The sequence below is a fragment of the Acipenser ruthenus genome, chromosome 24 (genome assembly GCF_902713425.1).
Source record: "Acipenser ruthenus chromosome 24, fAciRut3.2 maternal haplotype, whole genome shotgun sequence".
Lineage (NCBI taxonomy): Eukaryota > Metazoa > Chordata > Actinopteri > Acipenseriformes > Acipenseridae > Acipenser > Acipenser ruthenus.
Genome location: NC_081212.1, coordinates 18837625 through 18854620, shown reverse-complemented (window position 1 = coordinate 18854620; position 16996 = coordinate 18837625). Strand labels below are relative to the sequence as shown.

Here is a 16996-nt window from a genome sequence, read left to right as displayed (position 1 = left end):
TAACACAAATGCCCTTACAAAAAATACACAAATACTATTAGTGTACCTTCATAACCTCATTGTTTTACCCTCAATCAACCCCAGCAGAGCCATTAGCAGATCACAAGATAACCAGCAATGGCAACTCAATGAATCTCGAATATATATTACACAGCTCTGATACAGCACCAAGGTACAACAATTCATTACACCTTTCATGATTTAATTAGGAGATAACAGTCTTCAGAGGCTGACGTTTTTTTACCACCGTTATACAGTAGCCTATGTCTGACAAGTGATTTTTCTTTTATAAGGTTCTGGATTGTAATGAAATAGTCAGTTACGTGCTGCTCCTGTAGAGTCTGACCTCAATGGGCCTAGTCATTCAGTGGCAGGTTGCTCTGTGTTGTGAATGGGAGCCTTTGTGACGTTTGTTTATGCAAATTGGATGAGGTGTCCTGTTTTTAGATTTGGAAGCCCAATTAAAGTGAAGGACAGAGATATCATATCATTAGCTTTCTGAAATAGTCGCCAACATTAGGTTTGGGAATAAGGATACCCTGTTGACTGTCTTAACTTAGCAAAAAAGTGAGCATGATTACTCTTTATTCTCTTGCTCCTAATCCCCTGAGCATCTTTGTGTATCTCCCTTCCACTGACAGTCACACCTCCATGTGCTGCAGTAAAAGATTTCAATTAAAAACTCTGGGACACCATGCTGTACTTATCCTAATGAAACACGTTTGAAGGTGCTAACCTGGGCTCTTGGTGAAGAAACGCTGTATTAAGAAGTGATGGCTGTCAAAGAAGTGTCTCTCTTCTGAGATGAATTTAATGACAATTAATATGCTAGCATAATGATAATAACAAGCCTGTCAGTAACATACAGCCGTCAGCACAGTTCAGTTCAGAATGATATATTATCCAGTAAACGTACACAGACACCACATTATATCTGAAAAATCTGATATTCTCAATAAGGTATGTTAAATAATGTTAATATAAACTCCAGAATCAGATATTCTCAATAAGGTATGTTAAATAATGTTAATATAAACTCCAGAATCAGATATTCTCAATAAGATATGCTAAATTGTTTAAATGATAGCTGCATGGGTGGATCTTTATCCTTCTGCTTTCAGTATCTAAGTAACCTCTTAAGCCTTTTCTCTGTGGAGCAAGAGGTAGCAGCCTGTGCTTGTCAATGATGGGCAGAACAGGTGAAATGCAGGGATTACAATCTCTGCATTTTGTAAAAGGAATGCTGGTGGATAGACTGGGGGCAGCTTGAGGCTTGTTCAAGTTTGACACCAGTGCTGTTTGGGGCCTGCTAGTTTGTGGGTTTGTTTTGGATATAATTGTGTTTTTGGTAAGATGAGGCTGCTTTTGCTGTAATCGTATTAGGGCTATAAAATAAAAAATAAAACATAAAAATAAAAAAGCTGAAAAGTTGGTTAACCCTAAGAAATAAATAAATACATTATATATATTTAAACAATAAACATTTCATGAGTATATATATTTATGTGTGTGTGTGTGTAAAACTACAGAGATGTCTTTTCTCTAATGGTTATTTGATCATATTTCCTCTGTTTACAGCCTAGCTGTCTTAACCCACCACACAATTTGAGCTTTACACAGTGTTAATGTAGTAAATGAGGGAATAAACATAATGTTCTTCACATTGTCAAAACTTTCACCCGAGGACCACAAGGGACATGGTCTGCCCCTAAGTAACATATCCTAGCTTTAACTAGCATGTGTGTTGTGGAAAAGCCAGCTCTTTAGCAGGTCTGTCTTGTCCGGCACAGACAGCCTGCTGAATAAACCTTGTATGCCTTAAAATGCCAACAAGAGCAACGTCAGTGCAGCTTTAAGAGCTTATCACCAGGAGACGCCCTTGCAAGGAAGCAGCTCCCACCAGCTGTTAGCACAGTGCTGCCAGGAATGGAGGCAGCAACTGACGCACATGGCACAGAACAGCATACTGATTGAAACCTCCGAACGACAAGGAAAAAGCACCCCTATGGGCTCTGTGACTACACTCTCTGTATAGACAGGGAGTGTCATTCTCAGAGTGGTCACTACAGACGTCCTTATTCATTTATATATATATATATATATATATATATATATATATATATATATATATATATTTTAAAATTTTGGACAGATGTTGATATTGAAAATAGGAACCAGCACCCTCTGGTGTCAGAATTAAATTATTACAGTTGATTATTTCTCAAACGGCAGATTTTGGAAATAATCTTGACTAGCTTCAATGTGTATTATGAAATTGTAGTTAAATGTGTCTTCAAAGACGATGAAAGGTTAAACGTAGGGTTGCCCCTGAACCCTGCATATTGTTCACATGTACCATCATTTTCTACCGTGTGTCGAGCAGTGCTGTGTCTGTGTATGTGTGCGAGGGTATAATTGACAGCTTCCGTTAGGTTGCAGTTTCAGCTATTCATTCAAGTTACCTGGGCAAAAGGTACACTGTGTGTCATACTGTAAGCTTACGTTAACAGCTCAACACAATAGAAAAGTTGTCCTTTGCTGCACGGTTTTGTGACGATGGGCTGCACAAGTCTGACTCTTTACTTGAATGACATCCCTGGCTGTACTAAGAGAGACCACGCCCACTGGAGCCAAGCATTTGAACCCCTTATTAACACTGGACACAGTGTCTCTGTGCAATAGTATTACTACCTTACAACCATAGCCTACCCATAAAAACTATGCGCACCCCAAACCTGAAATTCCCCACCACATTTACTTGATACAATTAAACGCAGGCACAGTTGCTAATGTAAACCGAAAAATCTAACAATTCTGATTGGTTCTTTCTTCCCCCCCCCCCCCCCCTTTTCGGACTACACCACGTGAAGGGGTGTATGGTAAACACAAACTCAAATGAACAACCAAATATAAGTCAAATGTGTTGCATAATACAAAGTATACGATTGGAAACATAGGTACACTATAGTTTTAGAATACATATGTATTTGCTAAAATGAAATACTGTGCTCACATTTTAATACCGTAGTCCTTACACACCTCTCAGCAATTAACCTGTAGTCCTCTGCTTCGTCCTGTGCATCTTCCGGGTATTATTCCTATTCTCAAAACATAATCACGCCTTATTCCTCTGCGGCCGGGCAGTTAACACGCACAGATTTATGAAAAATCGCAGCAAGCCATTTAGGGTTGGCAGCGCGGACTCTTCAATACTGGGTGATCCAGATATTAGTAGTAAATTCTGTGAAGAGGGCTCCGTGTACGCCACAACGCGACTAAGAAACCCGACCGCCTAAGATTCAGACGTGGCGGCCGGTCTGAAAACGTAAGTTCACTGCACTGCATCCCGCGTTCAGGCTCGGCCAGACCAGTCTCGACTCCAGGTAAAGCCCAAACACTTGTGAATAAATACATGCATTTAGTAATATTTTTAGTCTCTGTGTTTTTTATACGGTAATGCACCTTGTGTATGTTTTTTTCATTGTTCACTAAACAGTTACAATGGCATAGCAATAGCTAGCTATACCAGTAGTATAACTTACTTGTACAACAACTGAATTTAACGAAGTGGTGGTGTCGGTTACTGTAGTTATCATTGCTTCACACAAGTGTATAATTTAATAAAACCCTTGGGGGTTCGTCATTTTGTGTTTATGCATATTCTGTGCTTCACGCAAGTGTATAATTTAATAAAACCCTTGGGGGTTAATGGTTTTGTGTTTTGATTAGGCAGTTATAACCACTTTTTTTCTTTCTCCCCAACTCGGTTAATTCAATTTGATGTTCCACATTAGATTTCGAAATTCGATGGGCTTCCGTGCGCATTTCATTATTTTATTTTGAAAGCCTAGAAACTGCCAATTCATTTTAATTCTTTTATTTTGCTTGTGTTGAATTATTGCGTCTTACTGCTGCAGTTTAATCCCCGTTTTCTTGTGATGCCCTTTCAGGTAAAAAGCCCAGCTGCAGAAGGACCAGGTCTGATCGGAGGATGTGGCGACAAGCGTTTGCAGCTGTGCTGCTGGCAGTAAGCATTGGCTACTTCTACCACTCCAACCCTGCATTTCCAGAGCTGGCTGTGCGCTACCTCACCACATCCCTGCAGTCCCTGTCCAGCTGCCTTCAGGGAAGCTCCAGCACTGCTACCATTGAGCAGACCATCTCCTCAGCCTGGGACACACTCATCACTGCTCCAGCCACGCAGTGGACCAGAGTGGCTGTGGGGTAAGTATTAGTATTATATAAGGAAGAGTATTTCACACCCAACTGTATTGTACATAAAAAAGCTGCAGTTCCATCAAGGGGTTCTGGTGGCATAATAAACCACAAGAGCTTGTATGGACCAGATCCACAGATGGAGTTACACCATTATAAGTTAAATGTAGCTTTAATTATATACACCCCCGATACAAAAAAATGAAATCGGTGGATAGCCAATAAACACTGTAAAAACTGTGGAAATGGTTAATCAATTCACGTTGACTTTACCCTTTTCCCATTAAAAATAAAAACCTACATAATAATAAAACCAACAAAAATAATAATACATTTCCCAGTGGTGCTAGAAAATGTCCTGCCTTCCTGACTTGTATCTATCATTGATTCGTTCTGAATACTTTAAATCCTACTGAGTGACAGCACATTCCTACATTTCTATTGGAGACTGCTTGCGAGATTTAAAACGAGATTACGATCAGGAATGGAGGCTTATTAGCGGGATTTAAAGCTGTATTACAGTTAAGATACAGAAGGATTTAAAACAGAATTGTGACGAAATGTACAAAAATGCCTACACACAAAAACCTCAGAAGAATGTGCCCGTGACCATAGGGATTTCGCTGTGGAAGACAGCAATGGAAAGAAAGTACAACTTAAGTGTGCAAGTACTGTCGAGTTACTACTGTTATATATTTTGACAGAAAAAAACGCTCAAGCATTTTGGAAAATAACCGAAAACACTAATTTCATACAGTAAACGAAAGCCCAGAAAAAAAACGATTTACATAAAACTCGAAAATAGCTAAAAAATAAACACTTAATAATACAATTAATAAAAACCGAAAAACAGAAGCCCTAATTATAATGCATGGATGGTAACAGAATTAACTTAAGTTTGAGGAGCTTTGTGTTAAAACTGAGCAGCCCACAGAACCATTTTTTACAAATTTAGATTCCCCCTAGAATGGCTACCCATAATCTTTGAAAAACACAGAGTACTCCAGTCTAGTAGCCCCCGCCACAGCCTTCCTAGGTTCATCCTAGTAGTGCTGCGTGTGATTGTGTGCCTTGTACAGAATTATAGTTCCATCTTAGTTGTAGCAAACAAAAAAAATCCATAAATCTTTTCTATTGTGCACTTTCATTCGCTACATAGGTCTTGCATGCAGTTTTGAAAAACACATATTATAGCAAGCATGTATTTTCATTTTAAAACATATCGGGTGCTACATTAAGTTAAAATTGCCATGCCTTGCTTTCAGGTAGCACTTCCTTGGTCATTTCACTTGAAGAATGCAATTGTCCCTATCAGTCTTCCTTGTCACTAACCAGCCAGCTGCAAGGAACATCCTTTGACCCCAAAGACACTGCTTGGGTGAAATGTAACACAACTTCTTCAAGGCCAGCAAACTGAGAGCTTTCTTTAACCTTGTGTAGCACCAGATATCCTGTTTGATGGAGAACCTACACTGACCTGTTGTGGCAAAGTGGCTGCAGTGCGCAGGTAATGACAAACAAGTGACTGCAATGACCATTTACTATCTGTTTAAACTACGGGTTACAGTCCCGAAATAATGTACACTGTATTAAACACACACACGATCACAAGTCCACAGTGGTGAAAATACCATTTATCCATGAACAACGGTGAAGTGTTATCTGGGTTTGTGGTGGCCTTGACAGCGCCGGATCATGTTAGCCTTCCTTTAGCGTTTCTCTTAACCATAAACAAAGGAACAGATCACCTAGCCACGCCCCCTTGGTTAGCGAGTGCAGCCGTTTCTCCTCCAATCTGCGGTTGCCACATCGCTTTCCCTCTGGAGCGATGACTTGGTGTACTGTAGCACCGCCCCCTTTCTAGATGGCAGTGGGAGTCTTATTTCCATCCCTGAAGTGCACGGCGGGTAAGATCTACAGCCACTTTAACCCATTTCCCTGTGTGACTCCTTCAGAGTGAACACCTGCGTGGACGTGGTGGTAACCGGGGTGGGGCTGCTCCAAGCGCTCGCTATCAATCCCGGCACAGGGGTGGATCACGAGGTCCTGCACTCCAAAGAGGACCTCAAAGAAACCTTCATCCACTACATGAAAAAGGGGGCGGCCGCCGAGCGATTCTACAGTGACAAGGAGTCGTTTCAGCGGATAGCCCAGGCGGCATCCGAGTATCCCGGCGCTCAGGTAACGGGGGACTTGCTTACACTGCAGGGTCTGTTCAATTTATCTAAAAAGATGTGCAGATTGATTATGGTCCAAATAGTGATCTGGGCAGGAAAAAAACGTGCATTCCAGGGTTGGAAATAAGACTCCTGTTACGTAGCAGTTTCACCCATTTCAGGTTTTAATACAAGCTTGATTAGCCCCAGTGTGTAGCTAACAAGCCCAGGTGTGTCTTATTAAGCTCCAAGTAAAATCAGGAATGGATCAAACTGCTATGCAATGCGAGTCTTATTTCCATCCCTGTTTTCATTTGTCAGCATGGTTAGGCGGAATGGTGTCTTAACTGTTTGCAAGGGTAAAGTAATCCCAGTCCTGCAATAGAAAAAAAAAACTATTAACAAGTTCAGAGCAGATTTAGCATGGGCCAGATAGTAGCACACTAAACAAGGTGGTTAGAAGTATTGTATTGTATTACTGGATAAGTGCTCGCTATTTTTCCTTTTGTTAACTAAAGAAGTATTCTGAAATGCTTTAAAGTCAAATGCAGTTGAAACAAACAGAATGGTTTTATTTGTTTTACAGGAGGAGTAACTCCCAAGTTGGTAATGCCATTATATTAGCCTTGTTTCCCCTTCTGTTTTAATTGCATACATTGGGACAAAACTAATTGATTAATTTGAATGAATATTGCATTAAGCGAGGTTTTGATTGATGGTAAAATGTGACTGTGCATGCTTGTCAGCAATTACATAATTTGTGAATCGCTCCTAATCCTGTTAATTATTACCTGAAGAAAGTTAGCCCCTCCTTGCTGCTAATGCTGCTTGTACATAGTTTTGCAGACTGAAATGTGAAAGATTTATTCCAGTAGATTTGTATCAGGTTCCAATCGCAGGACATGTGATTTGTAATAAAAAAAGGTTGTATGTTAATAGACTCTGAGCTGATTTCCTGTATACTGATTCCCACTCATTTTGGAGTACCTTAGCCTTGGTCAGGATCTGTGAAAGCAGTCATAAACCTTTTGTGTGAATGATATCAGTTTAACGCTTACATTATCGTACACTTTCAATAAAAAAAGACTTGATTTCGTATTTATTTGATTGATGTAAAATCCATATATAAATCAAATAAATTCATTCATCGCGATTTGGTGGACCTCAGGTAGTACAATATTGCTCATGTATCACTATCACTTTATGCATCATGCAAGGAAGTGTCATGATTCATCAATACAGAATTCATCTTTTCACCCCTAACAAAAAGCCAGTAGCTTTGCTGGGGTTTGAAAGTGGCAGCTCTTAACTGGTATAGTAAACGGCTAACCGCAGAACAAGGAAAAAAGATCCCAAATGCGAGTCTGACAGTGAATTCAATTAAACTGAGTCTGAGGATATGGTATGTCCGGGAGGCTGTGTGGTCCAGTGGTTAAAGAAAAGGGCTTGTAACCAGAAGGTCCCCAGTTCAAATCCCACCTCAGCCACTGACTCATTGTGTGACCCTGAGCAAGTCACTTAACCTCCCGTCTTTCGGGTGAGACGTAGTTGTAAGTGACTCTGCAGCTGACGCATAGTTCACACACCCTAGTCTCTGTAAGTCGCCTTGGATAAAGGCGTCTGCTAAATAAACAAAATAATAATAATAATAATGTTTAAAACTCTAGCTCTGAAATTTCCCATAAGATCTCTTCAGACACTGATTACAAAAAGTCTTGCATGAGGTTAAAATTTGACTAAGCCTTACATGTTTTTACATGTCTCCCCATCTGGGGAGAGCTCATTTGCAGTCGGCATTCTGTAGTAACTTTCCACCCTCTCTTTTTCAGCACTTTGTGGGTGGAAACGCAGCTCTGATTGGTCAGAAGCTGGCAACCAATCCCCACGTGACGGTAAGCTTGCTCTCTGCCTTCCCTGACTAGGGAAAGTTCTATTGTGCTATAAGCTGTCAAACAGAACTCTGATTGTTATGGGAGAAACATATATTCTTAAACAGTGGGGTAAATTCACTTGATTTCAATGGTGGTAGATCTAAATACTGACATCATTTAAACATGACAAATCAGCCCTGGCATTTTAACTACTTTTAATGAAAAAAAGGACTTCAACACTCAAGAGGCGCCAAGGCGCAGTGTTTTTGATTCAAATGACGGCAGTGTTTAGATCCAATGTTTTGATCAAACTGTATCGCAGATTGTTATGCCTGTGTAGAGATGCCACCCCCAGGTTTGTGACGAGCTGCGTTCCGACCTCTCTGCCTCTGTTTGTTCTCCAGGTGCTGCTGTGCGGGCCGGTCGGACCCAAACTCCACGAGCTGCTGGCTGATCAGATCATTGTCCCGGCTGAGTCTCTGCAGGTGACTGATGAGTATCACCTCATCCTGGAGTACAAGGCAGGTAATGTAACCCAGACACAGCGCTTTGGGGGATATTCTGTGTTGGTCTTTCTGCATAAACTGTTTGGGATTCTAACTGATGACCTGAAAGCCCTTCACGTCATTCTGAAATGTGATTGTAGAATTTCTGTGAGTACGCTGATCAGCCATTGTGTGCTGAGATGATGTATAGCTTGGCATCATGTCAATATGGCAATCAATAGGATTCTTTCAGACATAACGACACTTTCCTATTATGGTGGGTGTGACTCCTTCATAAACTGCAGCTTCTGGAGATTGCTGAGATAAAATAAACCTTTAGGTGTGTACAGGATGTATTCAGTGAAATCGAAAAAATTAAGTTTCACTGTCATTTCATTCTCCTTCTTTGATAGTATATGAAAGTTATAGCCCAGCCTTTGAATATACAAAAGGTAAGAGTGTCTTTACCAAAAGAAAAAAAAAAGGATGATATTGACTGGAATTTGAAACGCAGCTTGTTGATTCCTATAAGGAAATGATTCAGTAGAACTGCTTCTGTTTTTTTGTTATCATTTCTTAATCTTGTGCACTGTGTGTGTGTCAAGTAACTTGCTAGCTTTCAGAATGTCTCCCTTAGTAAATAGTTATCTGCAGTTTGTGTGTGACTATTAGTGGAATAGGGAGCTACTTGGTCAGTAGCCAAAATCTGGGTGATTGAGTACTGGCTGATTTAATACATGTAACAACTTGTACAAGAACACGGTCACACATCCATTATACAAAATACTCCCATTTAGTGAAAAAGTGCAGGACTTGACTCTCTTTCCTTCCCCCTTATTCCAGGAGATAAGTGGGGCTCATTGCAGGCGCCCAATGCAAACCGCTTCATCTTTTCGCATGACACGTCCAACGGGGAGATGAGTGCACTGGAGACCTTCGTGGGGAGCATGGAAGAGTTCCAGCCCCAGCTGGTGGTGCTGTCCGGGCTGCACATGATGGAGGGCCAGGGCAGGGAGCTCTGGGAGGAGCGTCTCAAAGAGGTGGGAAGGGCTCCTATACACACCCCCTTCCAGCAGCACCTTGGCGCTCTGTGTGCAAGTAGGAGCAGTGCTGATTAACCCTTTGCAGTCCATTTATTAACTGCGCGTCAGGCACGCCAGGTCTAATTAATTTTCACACGCGCAGTTAATTTTATACGCGCTGTTTAAAAGTATTTTTTTTTCACAGTCAAACGGGTTTAAATGGCCCTGCATATCAACAAAGCACTCACTAGGCATCTCCAGCCCCGCCCCACCCTTTCGTTTGCTATAGCGTTCACCTATGTAAGAAATAAATAATAATAATAATAATAATAGTCGTACATACCGATCGATCATCTCCGGATCACTCGTTTTATCACCAAACTCCTCAATAATGCGATCCAAGTCATTATTTTATTACTATAACATCTGAAAAAAGCTCTGCAAATGTCCATGATAGTCTCTGTGCGCTGACGCACTCAGCCAGCTTGTTTACTATGAACGCCCCGTTATCTGATACCTGATACCATGTATGACTAATCATGAGATACGCCTTTTTTTTTTTTTTTTTTTTCGACTTGTCTCGGCTCCTGTCGCTCCCACTCGGCAATTGAATGGTTTTCTCGGCTTTTTCCAGAGAAAAAACGACTAAACACCTGTTTATTGCATTGCTATAATGATGTCGGACCCAGTCCGACAAAGGACCTGTGAGGAATAATTGCAATGTCGGACCCAGTCCGACAATGGACCGCAAAGGGTTAAGGATGACATTGATATTGGGTCACTCCAGTTTAAATGGACCGTGGTTGCTTACATCAATGACTTGCTTCACATATTTCTTTCTTTAAGGAAGGCCCTTGAAACAAACTTTAAAATTAGTATTTGTCTAGGTCAGGTCATGAAGGAATTGGAAAGCAGCAATCTCTTAAAATAAAATAAAAAAACAAAAAAATCAGAAATGTAAAATGTACAGCTATTTTAAAGTACAGGTTACTAAAAAATACAATTGCTTTTTTTATTGTTTGTGTGCCAAGAACACCCAGGCCTGGCAAGTATTCTAGAAATGTTTTCCATTTCTGTTGATGTACGGCTACCTGACAATTAGGAGTCCTCTCCACAAAAGGGGGTCCTGGACCTCTAAAGTTTGAGAACGCTGCTCTCAGTCAATCCCCACATCAAGGTCACACGATATCTACATTGGTACCCTTCTCTCTGTCACGTGTGACAATGTGTTGTCTTCAAAAAGTATTTGAGTAGGAAAACAAATGCTTAAAACAAATGTTGTTTGGGTGTGGAATCATGAGCCCAGCCCATATTTCATCCATGCCGAAACACCAGGGGACTGTAATCAAGGGTAAGGGAGGACCCACCAGACCCACTTAACCCCAGCGGTGTAATCAAACATAGTATCGTTTTGGTCGGTGGAGGTTACTGATTGCATCTATCAAAACCACATATACGTGATGTAAAAAAACAGGCACAAAATTGCTGGTAATAAAGAAAACTCCTATGCCAGAAAATAGAGGCACTACAGCTCTTGATATTTCTAAGGACCACCCTTGTTTAAATCAATACAATTGTCAAAAACATAAGATGCTTCAAAACATAAAGGGCCAATTTCCCTGTGCAAGCATTATTTTACATTATTTTAAGGATTTTACTCTCTTAAATGGCATTGATATTACAGCTATGGCCAAAAGTTGTGCATCACCCTATAGAATTAACTAATTTTGCTTCATAAAGTCGAATGAAACCTGCTGAGTAATGTTAAGTTATTGAATTACATACCGCTTTGTAGTTTTCCATATACTTAATGAAGAACTGGAAAAAATTTGACATTTTAAAATGTAACATGAAATACTATACTACTATTATGGCTTCCAGTAGACTTTTGCAATATCATTTTGTAGTTTCTTTGATTACATGATGTTAAATAAAATGTCAAAATTATGTTCATATAGTTCCGCCCTGTATAGTAAATGTACATTCCACCCATGCACAGGGCTAGTTATAACATTGCAGCAGAGCACAAAGATGTGAAAAAAGATATCCTCAATTAAGCACCATTTATCTGTACTGATAACCTGTTCAATCAAAAAACACACCAGCACAGTGTGTTTGAGTCGCATTTGTTGGACATCTTGCTTCTTTTTTTTTCTTTTTTTTTTTTTTTGAGGGGACAATTATCTATTTGGGAATACTATATTTAGTAAGAAAGTGATCCGAGTTGTATAAAATGGACAAAAAAGATGTCTCACCTCCAAGCAGTATTTACCAGCAGTGATGCTGCAACACTTTTTTTAGGATGCTGTACATTACCAAGGGGTCCTAGCAATAATGATCGGACTGCAAGCACATAACAAATACAGTTGGTGTTATATTAACAAAGTGGCTCAAGTAATACTGAGATTCAAAACAAGTTATCCTATTATGATGGTGCAAATGTGCCACCTGCTTTTTGTTACATGATTCAGTAAGGCAAACAAACAAAAAAAAACATTTTCATTTTGAAAATCTTATACGTCTATCCTCCAAGGAGCCGATCCAAGTGGTGGCTGGTGATTGCATTCTGATGTCAGCTGTTGTTTTCTAGGCTGTGGTAACCATCTCGGACATCCCCAATGAGGTCCCTATCCACCTGGAGCTGGCCAGCATGACAGACACAGACTACATGAACAGCATCATGCAAGAGGTAAATGTGTAGGTTTAACTGAGGAATCTGACTAGAGGAGGAGAGCAGGGGAGGCTGTTGAAAAGCTCTTCAGTTTGTTGGCTATTTTTAGGTAGGTGACGAGTAGTAACTCCACAGAACAACAGATACAGGATCTCAGTAGAGAGTGTTTTGAATAGAAGGTATTGTGGTCTCTTACCTATTACTATATTTTTCTGGTACATAATAAAATACAGCTATGCTTTTGAGCCTGATTGCTCATGGAAGTAGTCACTTAATGACTTTTTTAAAAAGATTTTCAAAAGACCATTTCTGTTTCAGATTATTTGAGTCCTAAAAGCGTCCATTTAAATATCATGCCAGATGCTAAATAAACAGGGCCTGCCATTTTAGTGGCTTGGTAAGAACTGGTTCTGGGGCAATGGTTTGTGAAAACTCTGTATAGCATGGCCGGATTGCCTTGGTGAAACACCTGCTTTTTTAAAAGACAAGGAAGATGTTTCTGATTTCAGTCTTACAGACATTCCCTTTATGTGCTGTTAGCAGGTTCTGCCTATAGTGAATTCCATCGGCCTGAACGAGCAGGAGTTGCTATTCATCTCGCAGGCGGGCTTAGGCCCCCACTCCCAGCTGCCCTCCTGGAGCAGCATCCCTGATGTTGGTCAGGTCAGTGACATACTCTTATGGATCCTCAAGCAGCACGGCCGCACTGACCTGGAGTCTGAGGCTGATCTCACTCGCATCCACTTCCACACCCTTACCTACCACATCCTGGCCACAGTCGATGGCTTCTGGGCCAACCAGGTGTCTGCCGTGTCTGCTGGCGCCAGGGTGGCTGGGAGCCAGGCCTGCGGCACACAGGAGATCGACGTGAACAGAGTGGTCCTCAAAGCCCCCCTGGAGTTCCACACCTCCCGGGACGAGCCAGGACAGACGTTGACTTTAAATCCGTCCGAGCCTGTGGTAGTCTGGCACAGAGAAAATGTCTCCTTTTACCTCACGCCTGTTTTAGTTTGTAAAAACCCACTTCGGACAGTTGGGCTGGGGGATGCCATTTCAGCAGAGGGACTGTTGTACTCCGAAATGGCTGAGCAGTAACCGACTGTTGGAATGGAAATACTAAGTGCAGACTGTCTTATTCAGTACCATTTGGGCCATGCTACAACAAAGGGTCTCCGACAATCGGATAGCATAAGGTTTCCCTACTTAATTGAAATAATCTTGAGTGGTTTTGTCTTTTTTTGTGTCAAATGTGTACAGTACCTGTATTCAGAGGCAACACTTACGTGCTTATGGTTTTTTCACAATGGGAAATCGCACTTTAATGAGCAATAGCACTTGTTTCTGAATATGGCATACTCCAGATATTCAGGGTTGAGCAGTCTACTCGGGTACACCCGAAAATGTATTTCTAATTTGGCTTCAATAGAGACACATGCATTGCCTTAATGTTAACCAATTAAAAATAAGTGATATTTTGCTTATGCTGATTTGCTGTTATGAAAACAAATGGCTGTGTATTTAATAAGGTGCCTTTTTTAATGGAAAAGGATGAGGCGTGTTTATAGTGTACACAGAATTTAGCATTTTGTTAAAGTCAAAGACATTGCAGAACCTTCCAGGCACAGATGGTGCTGAATAAGAGAGTTTGGGTCTTGGGTATGTATTCCAACAAACAACTGGAAGAATAGAGAGCATCTGGGATCAATGCAAAAGGGGCTTAAGAAATAAATGTCCTGCTCGTTTTTATTTCAAAAGTCAAACTGTAATTTTATCTTGGTATGCAGTTTACTGGCCTGAGGCAAATCACGTTCTTCTAATATACAATCAAAAAAAAAAAAAACTTAACAAAAGTAAGTGATGCGCACACCAAATATCAAATTAGGTAACGGCCCTTCGTCAAAATTGAGTTTGACAGCCCTGCATCAGAGTGACTATAACTTTTATCAAAGAAAATATGAATCTGAAAAAAGATAATGTCAAAAAAAGACAAATAATGTCATTGTATCAGGGGAGGATATGGCTACAGAAAACCATAATTTTCATCTGACCCAGATTTTAACATGCAAAACCTGTGATCAGGTTCTTCCAAATTATGCAACTGCTGCAGCTTGTACTGGTTAGTAAGATATTGTATATGAGGCACAATAATACTTTTTAAAGCCCACAATTTGAGTTGTGTAACATCCTAATAGATTTAGTCACTTTTAAGTCCAATAGAACAACAGTGTGTGAAATAAATGTAAGTGCTTTAAGCTCATCTCCAAGATTCACCACAATAGTGACTATTTGGTGAACCTAGATTTTATCATTTGTGCTCCTGGAGACTGTACTACCCTCATTCACCAGCAGAGAGCAGTCCCACAAGGTCAAAGTTAAGGAACTTTGGTGAAGCACTATGTGGATAAGCCAGCACTGCCTGTGCCTTACCTGCACTGAAGACATTTGGGAACTGCAGTCAACGTTCTATCACTAAAACATGTTTTTTGTATATATGTATAAAAAGCATGTTATGTGGTGGAGGCTAACAAGTAAGTGGAAATTTAATGTGCAATCATACCATAACAAAATGTCATTTTGTTTTCACTAATTCTCACTTTACTGTCTGTATGTCTTTAAAAAAGTGTTCTAACACAGAAGTAGCATCACTCCTATGGAAATAAGTCATTATAAATTACCAAACATTTTGTGGAGCCATTTGTTTTGTAGACTATGCATATGCATGTAGAAAGGCTACCAAAGTTGTGATTGGCACTTAGCAGTGCCAGAGAGCTAATTATTTGGGAGGGTGATTTTAAGGCCCTGTCCACACTATGCCTTTAAACCATATTACTTTAAACCAGCTTAAAAGTGCTAAATACGGTTATTGTCTACAATATGCAGTGTTTAATACCGTACTCGAGACCACCTGTTCTAATTAGATCACATCAGGTAGTACGGTTTATCATAAGTGTGGACGCTGTATCCTCCAATATCCCATAATGCTTTGTGATATGCTATCAGTGTACACTCCGCAATGGGTATTCATTTTTTATACTTTAAAAAAAAAAAAAAACACTGTCAGGACATCTCTGTTAAACTAGTGGGGAAAATAACAAAAGCACAACGTTAAACTAGGCGACTGCAAAAATGAAATGCAAGTTAAAAGTAGGATCGGGGATGAACAGTTCATGTAATTTATCAGCTCTGTTTGAAATTAATTAAGGGGACCACAATTAGGCTCAGGCAAGATATGAAGGTAAAAACAAAGATTGTTTTGTAATGAACAGCTTTTTCTGAGTTTAATTATGAAACAGAATCAGCTCAATTTGTTTTAACTGAGTAAAAATAAAACCTGAAAACTTCAAGCCCTACTTGTGTGTGTTAACATTTACTTTTTCCAAAATACTTGTTTTATATCTTTTTAGCAATATGGACCTCTTAATATGGAGCATTTAAAATAAAATACAGTGCATGGTGGGGTACTATATCATTAATTTCCACTGTTCATTGCGCTGCTAGGAACTGTAACTGAACTATTCTAATAGTGTGTGGACGCATTAAGCCTGACTAAACATGAAACGATACTTCAGTGTGGCCGCTTTGAGCTGGATTAATTGGAACCGTTTCAAGTATGGTTCTTGAGATTGGTTATGTAGTGTGGACAGGGCCTTAAAAGGATGTCTATGCAATGTTGAATATGCCTCTTTGTGACTGAATATTGGCAAGTACTGAATTCTCTTCCTCTGGCATTGATGTGTACAGAGTATTAAATATCTGAGTTATTTGTTGAAACTTGCCCATGTAGGAATTAACCAGACATATCAAATAACTTCAGATATGTTACAATGATTTCCCTACCATCTCTGAATTTATTATAATTGTTTTGGTTACAGCAGTTTTAAATAAATAATAAAATGCACAGTGGATTCTTAGATGTGATCAATGCAGGCTTTGCAAATATACTGGATGAGGTACAGGGAAAACTTGGGAACTAGTTTATTTGCGTTAACTTACAATCTCAGTATGGGACTGGGTCCCAGCCTTTTGCTTTTTAAACTATAATGCTTCTACATTCAGTTACAGGTTTAATTACCTGACTTGCCAATCTACTGTTTTTAGGTAAATTCAGTGTATTTTCAGCAGACCCCAGTTTGTGACTGACTGATTGGATTTAAGAAACACTATGAAAAATGTTTGTATTGCAATATTCAACAGGAGTGCAATATAACAGATTGTGTTAAAGTATATACATAATCAATTTAAAATGCAATTTGGTGTTGCATAACAGCAAGAGAAATGTTATAAAGTAGAACTCTTTTTTCTAAAAATCCTACATTATCATTTTAAATTCTTTAAGGGGTGTTATAAAAATGTCTTAAAGCTTGTCTCCTAAAGTATGAATACATAATCCTTGGTTTATAATCCTGAAAGAACTGGAGGACATTCTGTTCAGAGTAGCTGGTCCTGTCTCAGTATACTGGTTGAATATCTTAAACCTCTACTTGCATATTGGGAGTATTTAAGTTTGCTGGGGTTTTGTTGTTTGTTTGTTTTAATATTTGAGTCCAATAAAGTTTTTCTTTAAACTTAAAGCTTT

At 39.7% G+C, this 16996-nt stretch overlaps 2 protein-coding genes across 3 annotated transcripts in view; one reads left to right on the top strand and one right to left on the bottom strand.

The window, feature by feature from the left end:
• The first annotated feature begins 2967 nt into the window (after positions 1-2967).
• Positions 2968-16991, top strand: LOC131700557 (ADP-dependent glucokinase-like). Of its 2 annotated transcripts, none has more exons than XM_058998530.1 (9): positions 2968-3284; positions 3339-3383; positions 3951-4224; positions 6171-6396; positions 8201-8263; positions 8647-8767; positions 9571-9767; positions 12340-12438; positions 12961-16991. In XM_058998530.1, exons 3-9 carry the CDS (start codon positions 3992-3994, stop codon positions 13513-13515), a joined length of 1494 nt encoding a protein of 497 aa, XP_058854513.1. In that variant the 5' UTR covers positions 2968-3284; positions 3339-3383; positions 3951-3991; the 3' UTR covers positions 13516-16991. The 2 variants fall into 2 exon arrangements, with proteins under 2 accessions (XP_058854513.1, XP_058854514.1); XM_058998531.1 differs by having other exon boundaries at positions 2970-3284; positions 12964-16991.
• The window catches only part of LOC117429229 (Bardet-Biedl syndrome 4 protein-like), a 28121-nt gene continuing 20801 nt past the window's right edge, over positions 9677-16996 (bottom strand). The window contains exons 17-18 of the mRNA XM_058998529.1: positions 13183-13385; positions 9677-9815 (exon numbers count right to left, since the gene is read on the bottom strand). The gene's annotated coding sequence lies outside the window, so the exon portion shown is untranslated. The remainder of the gene's footprint in view (positions 9816-13182; positions 13386-16996) is intronic.

Bases quoted from the DNA above. Each gene is read 5' to 3' on its own strand.
- LOC131700557 (XM_058998530.1), top strand. From the start codon at position 3,992: ATGTGGCGACAAGCGTTTGCAGCTGTGCTGCTGGCAGTAAGCATTGGC. The intron at 9,768-12,339 runs GTGGGAAGGGCT...GTTGTTTTCTAG, and splicing joins GGGAGGAGCGTCTCAAAGAG to GCTGTGGTAACCATCTCGGA. The intron at 12,439-12,960 runs GTAAATGTGTAG...ATGTGCTGTTAG, and splicing joins TGAACAGCATCATGCAAGAG to CAGGTTCTGCCTATAGTGAA.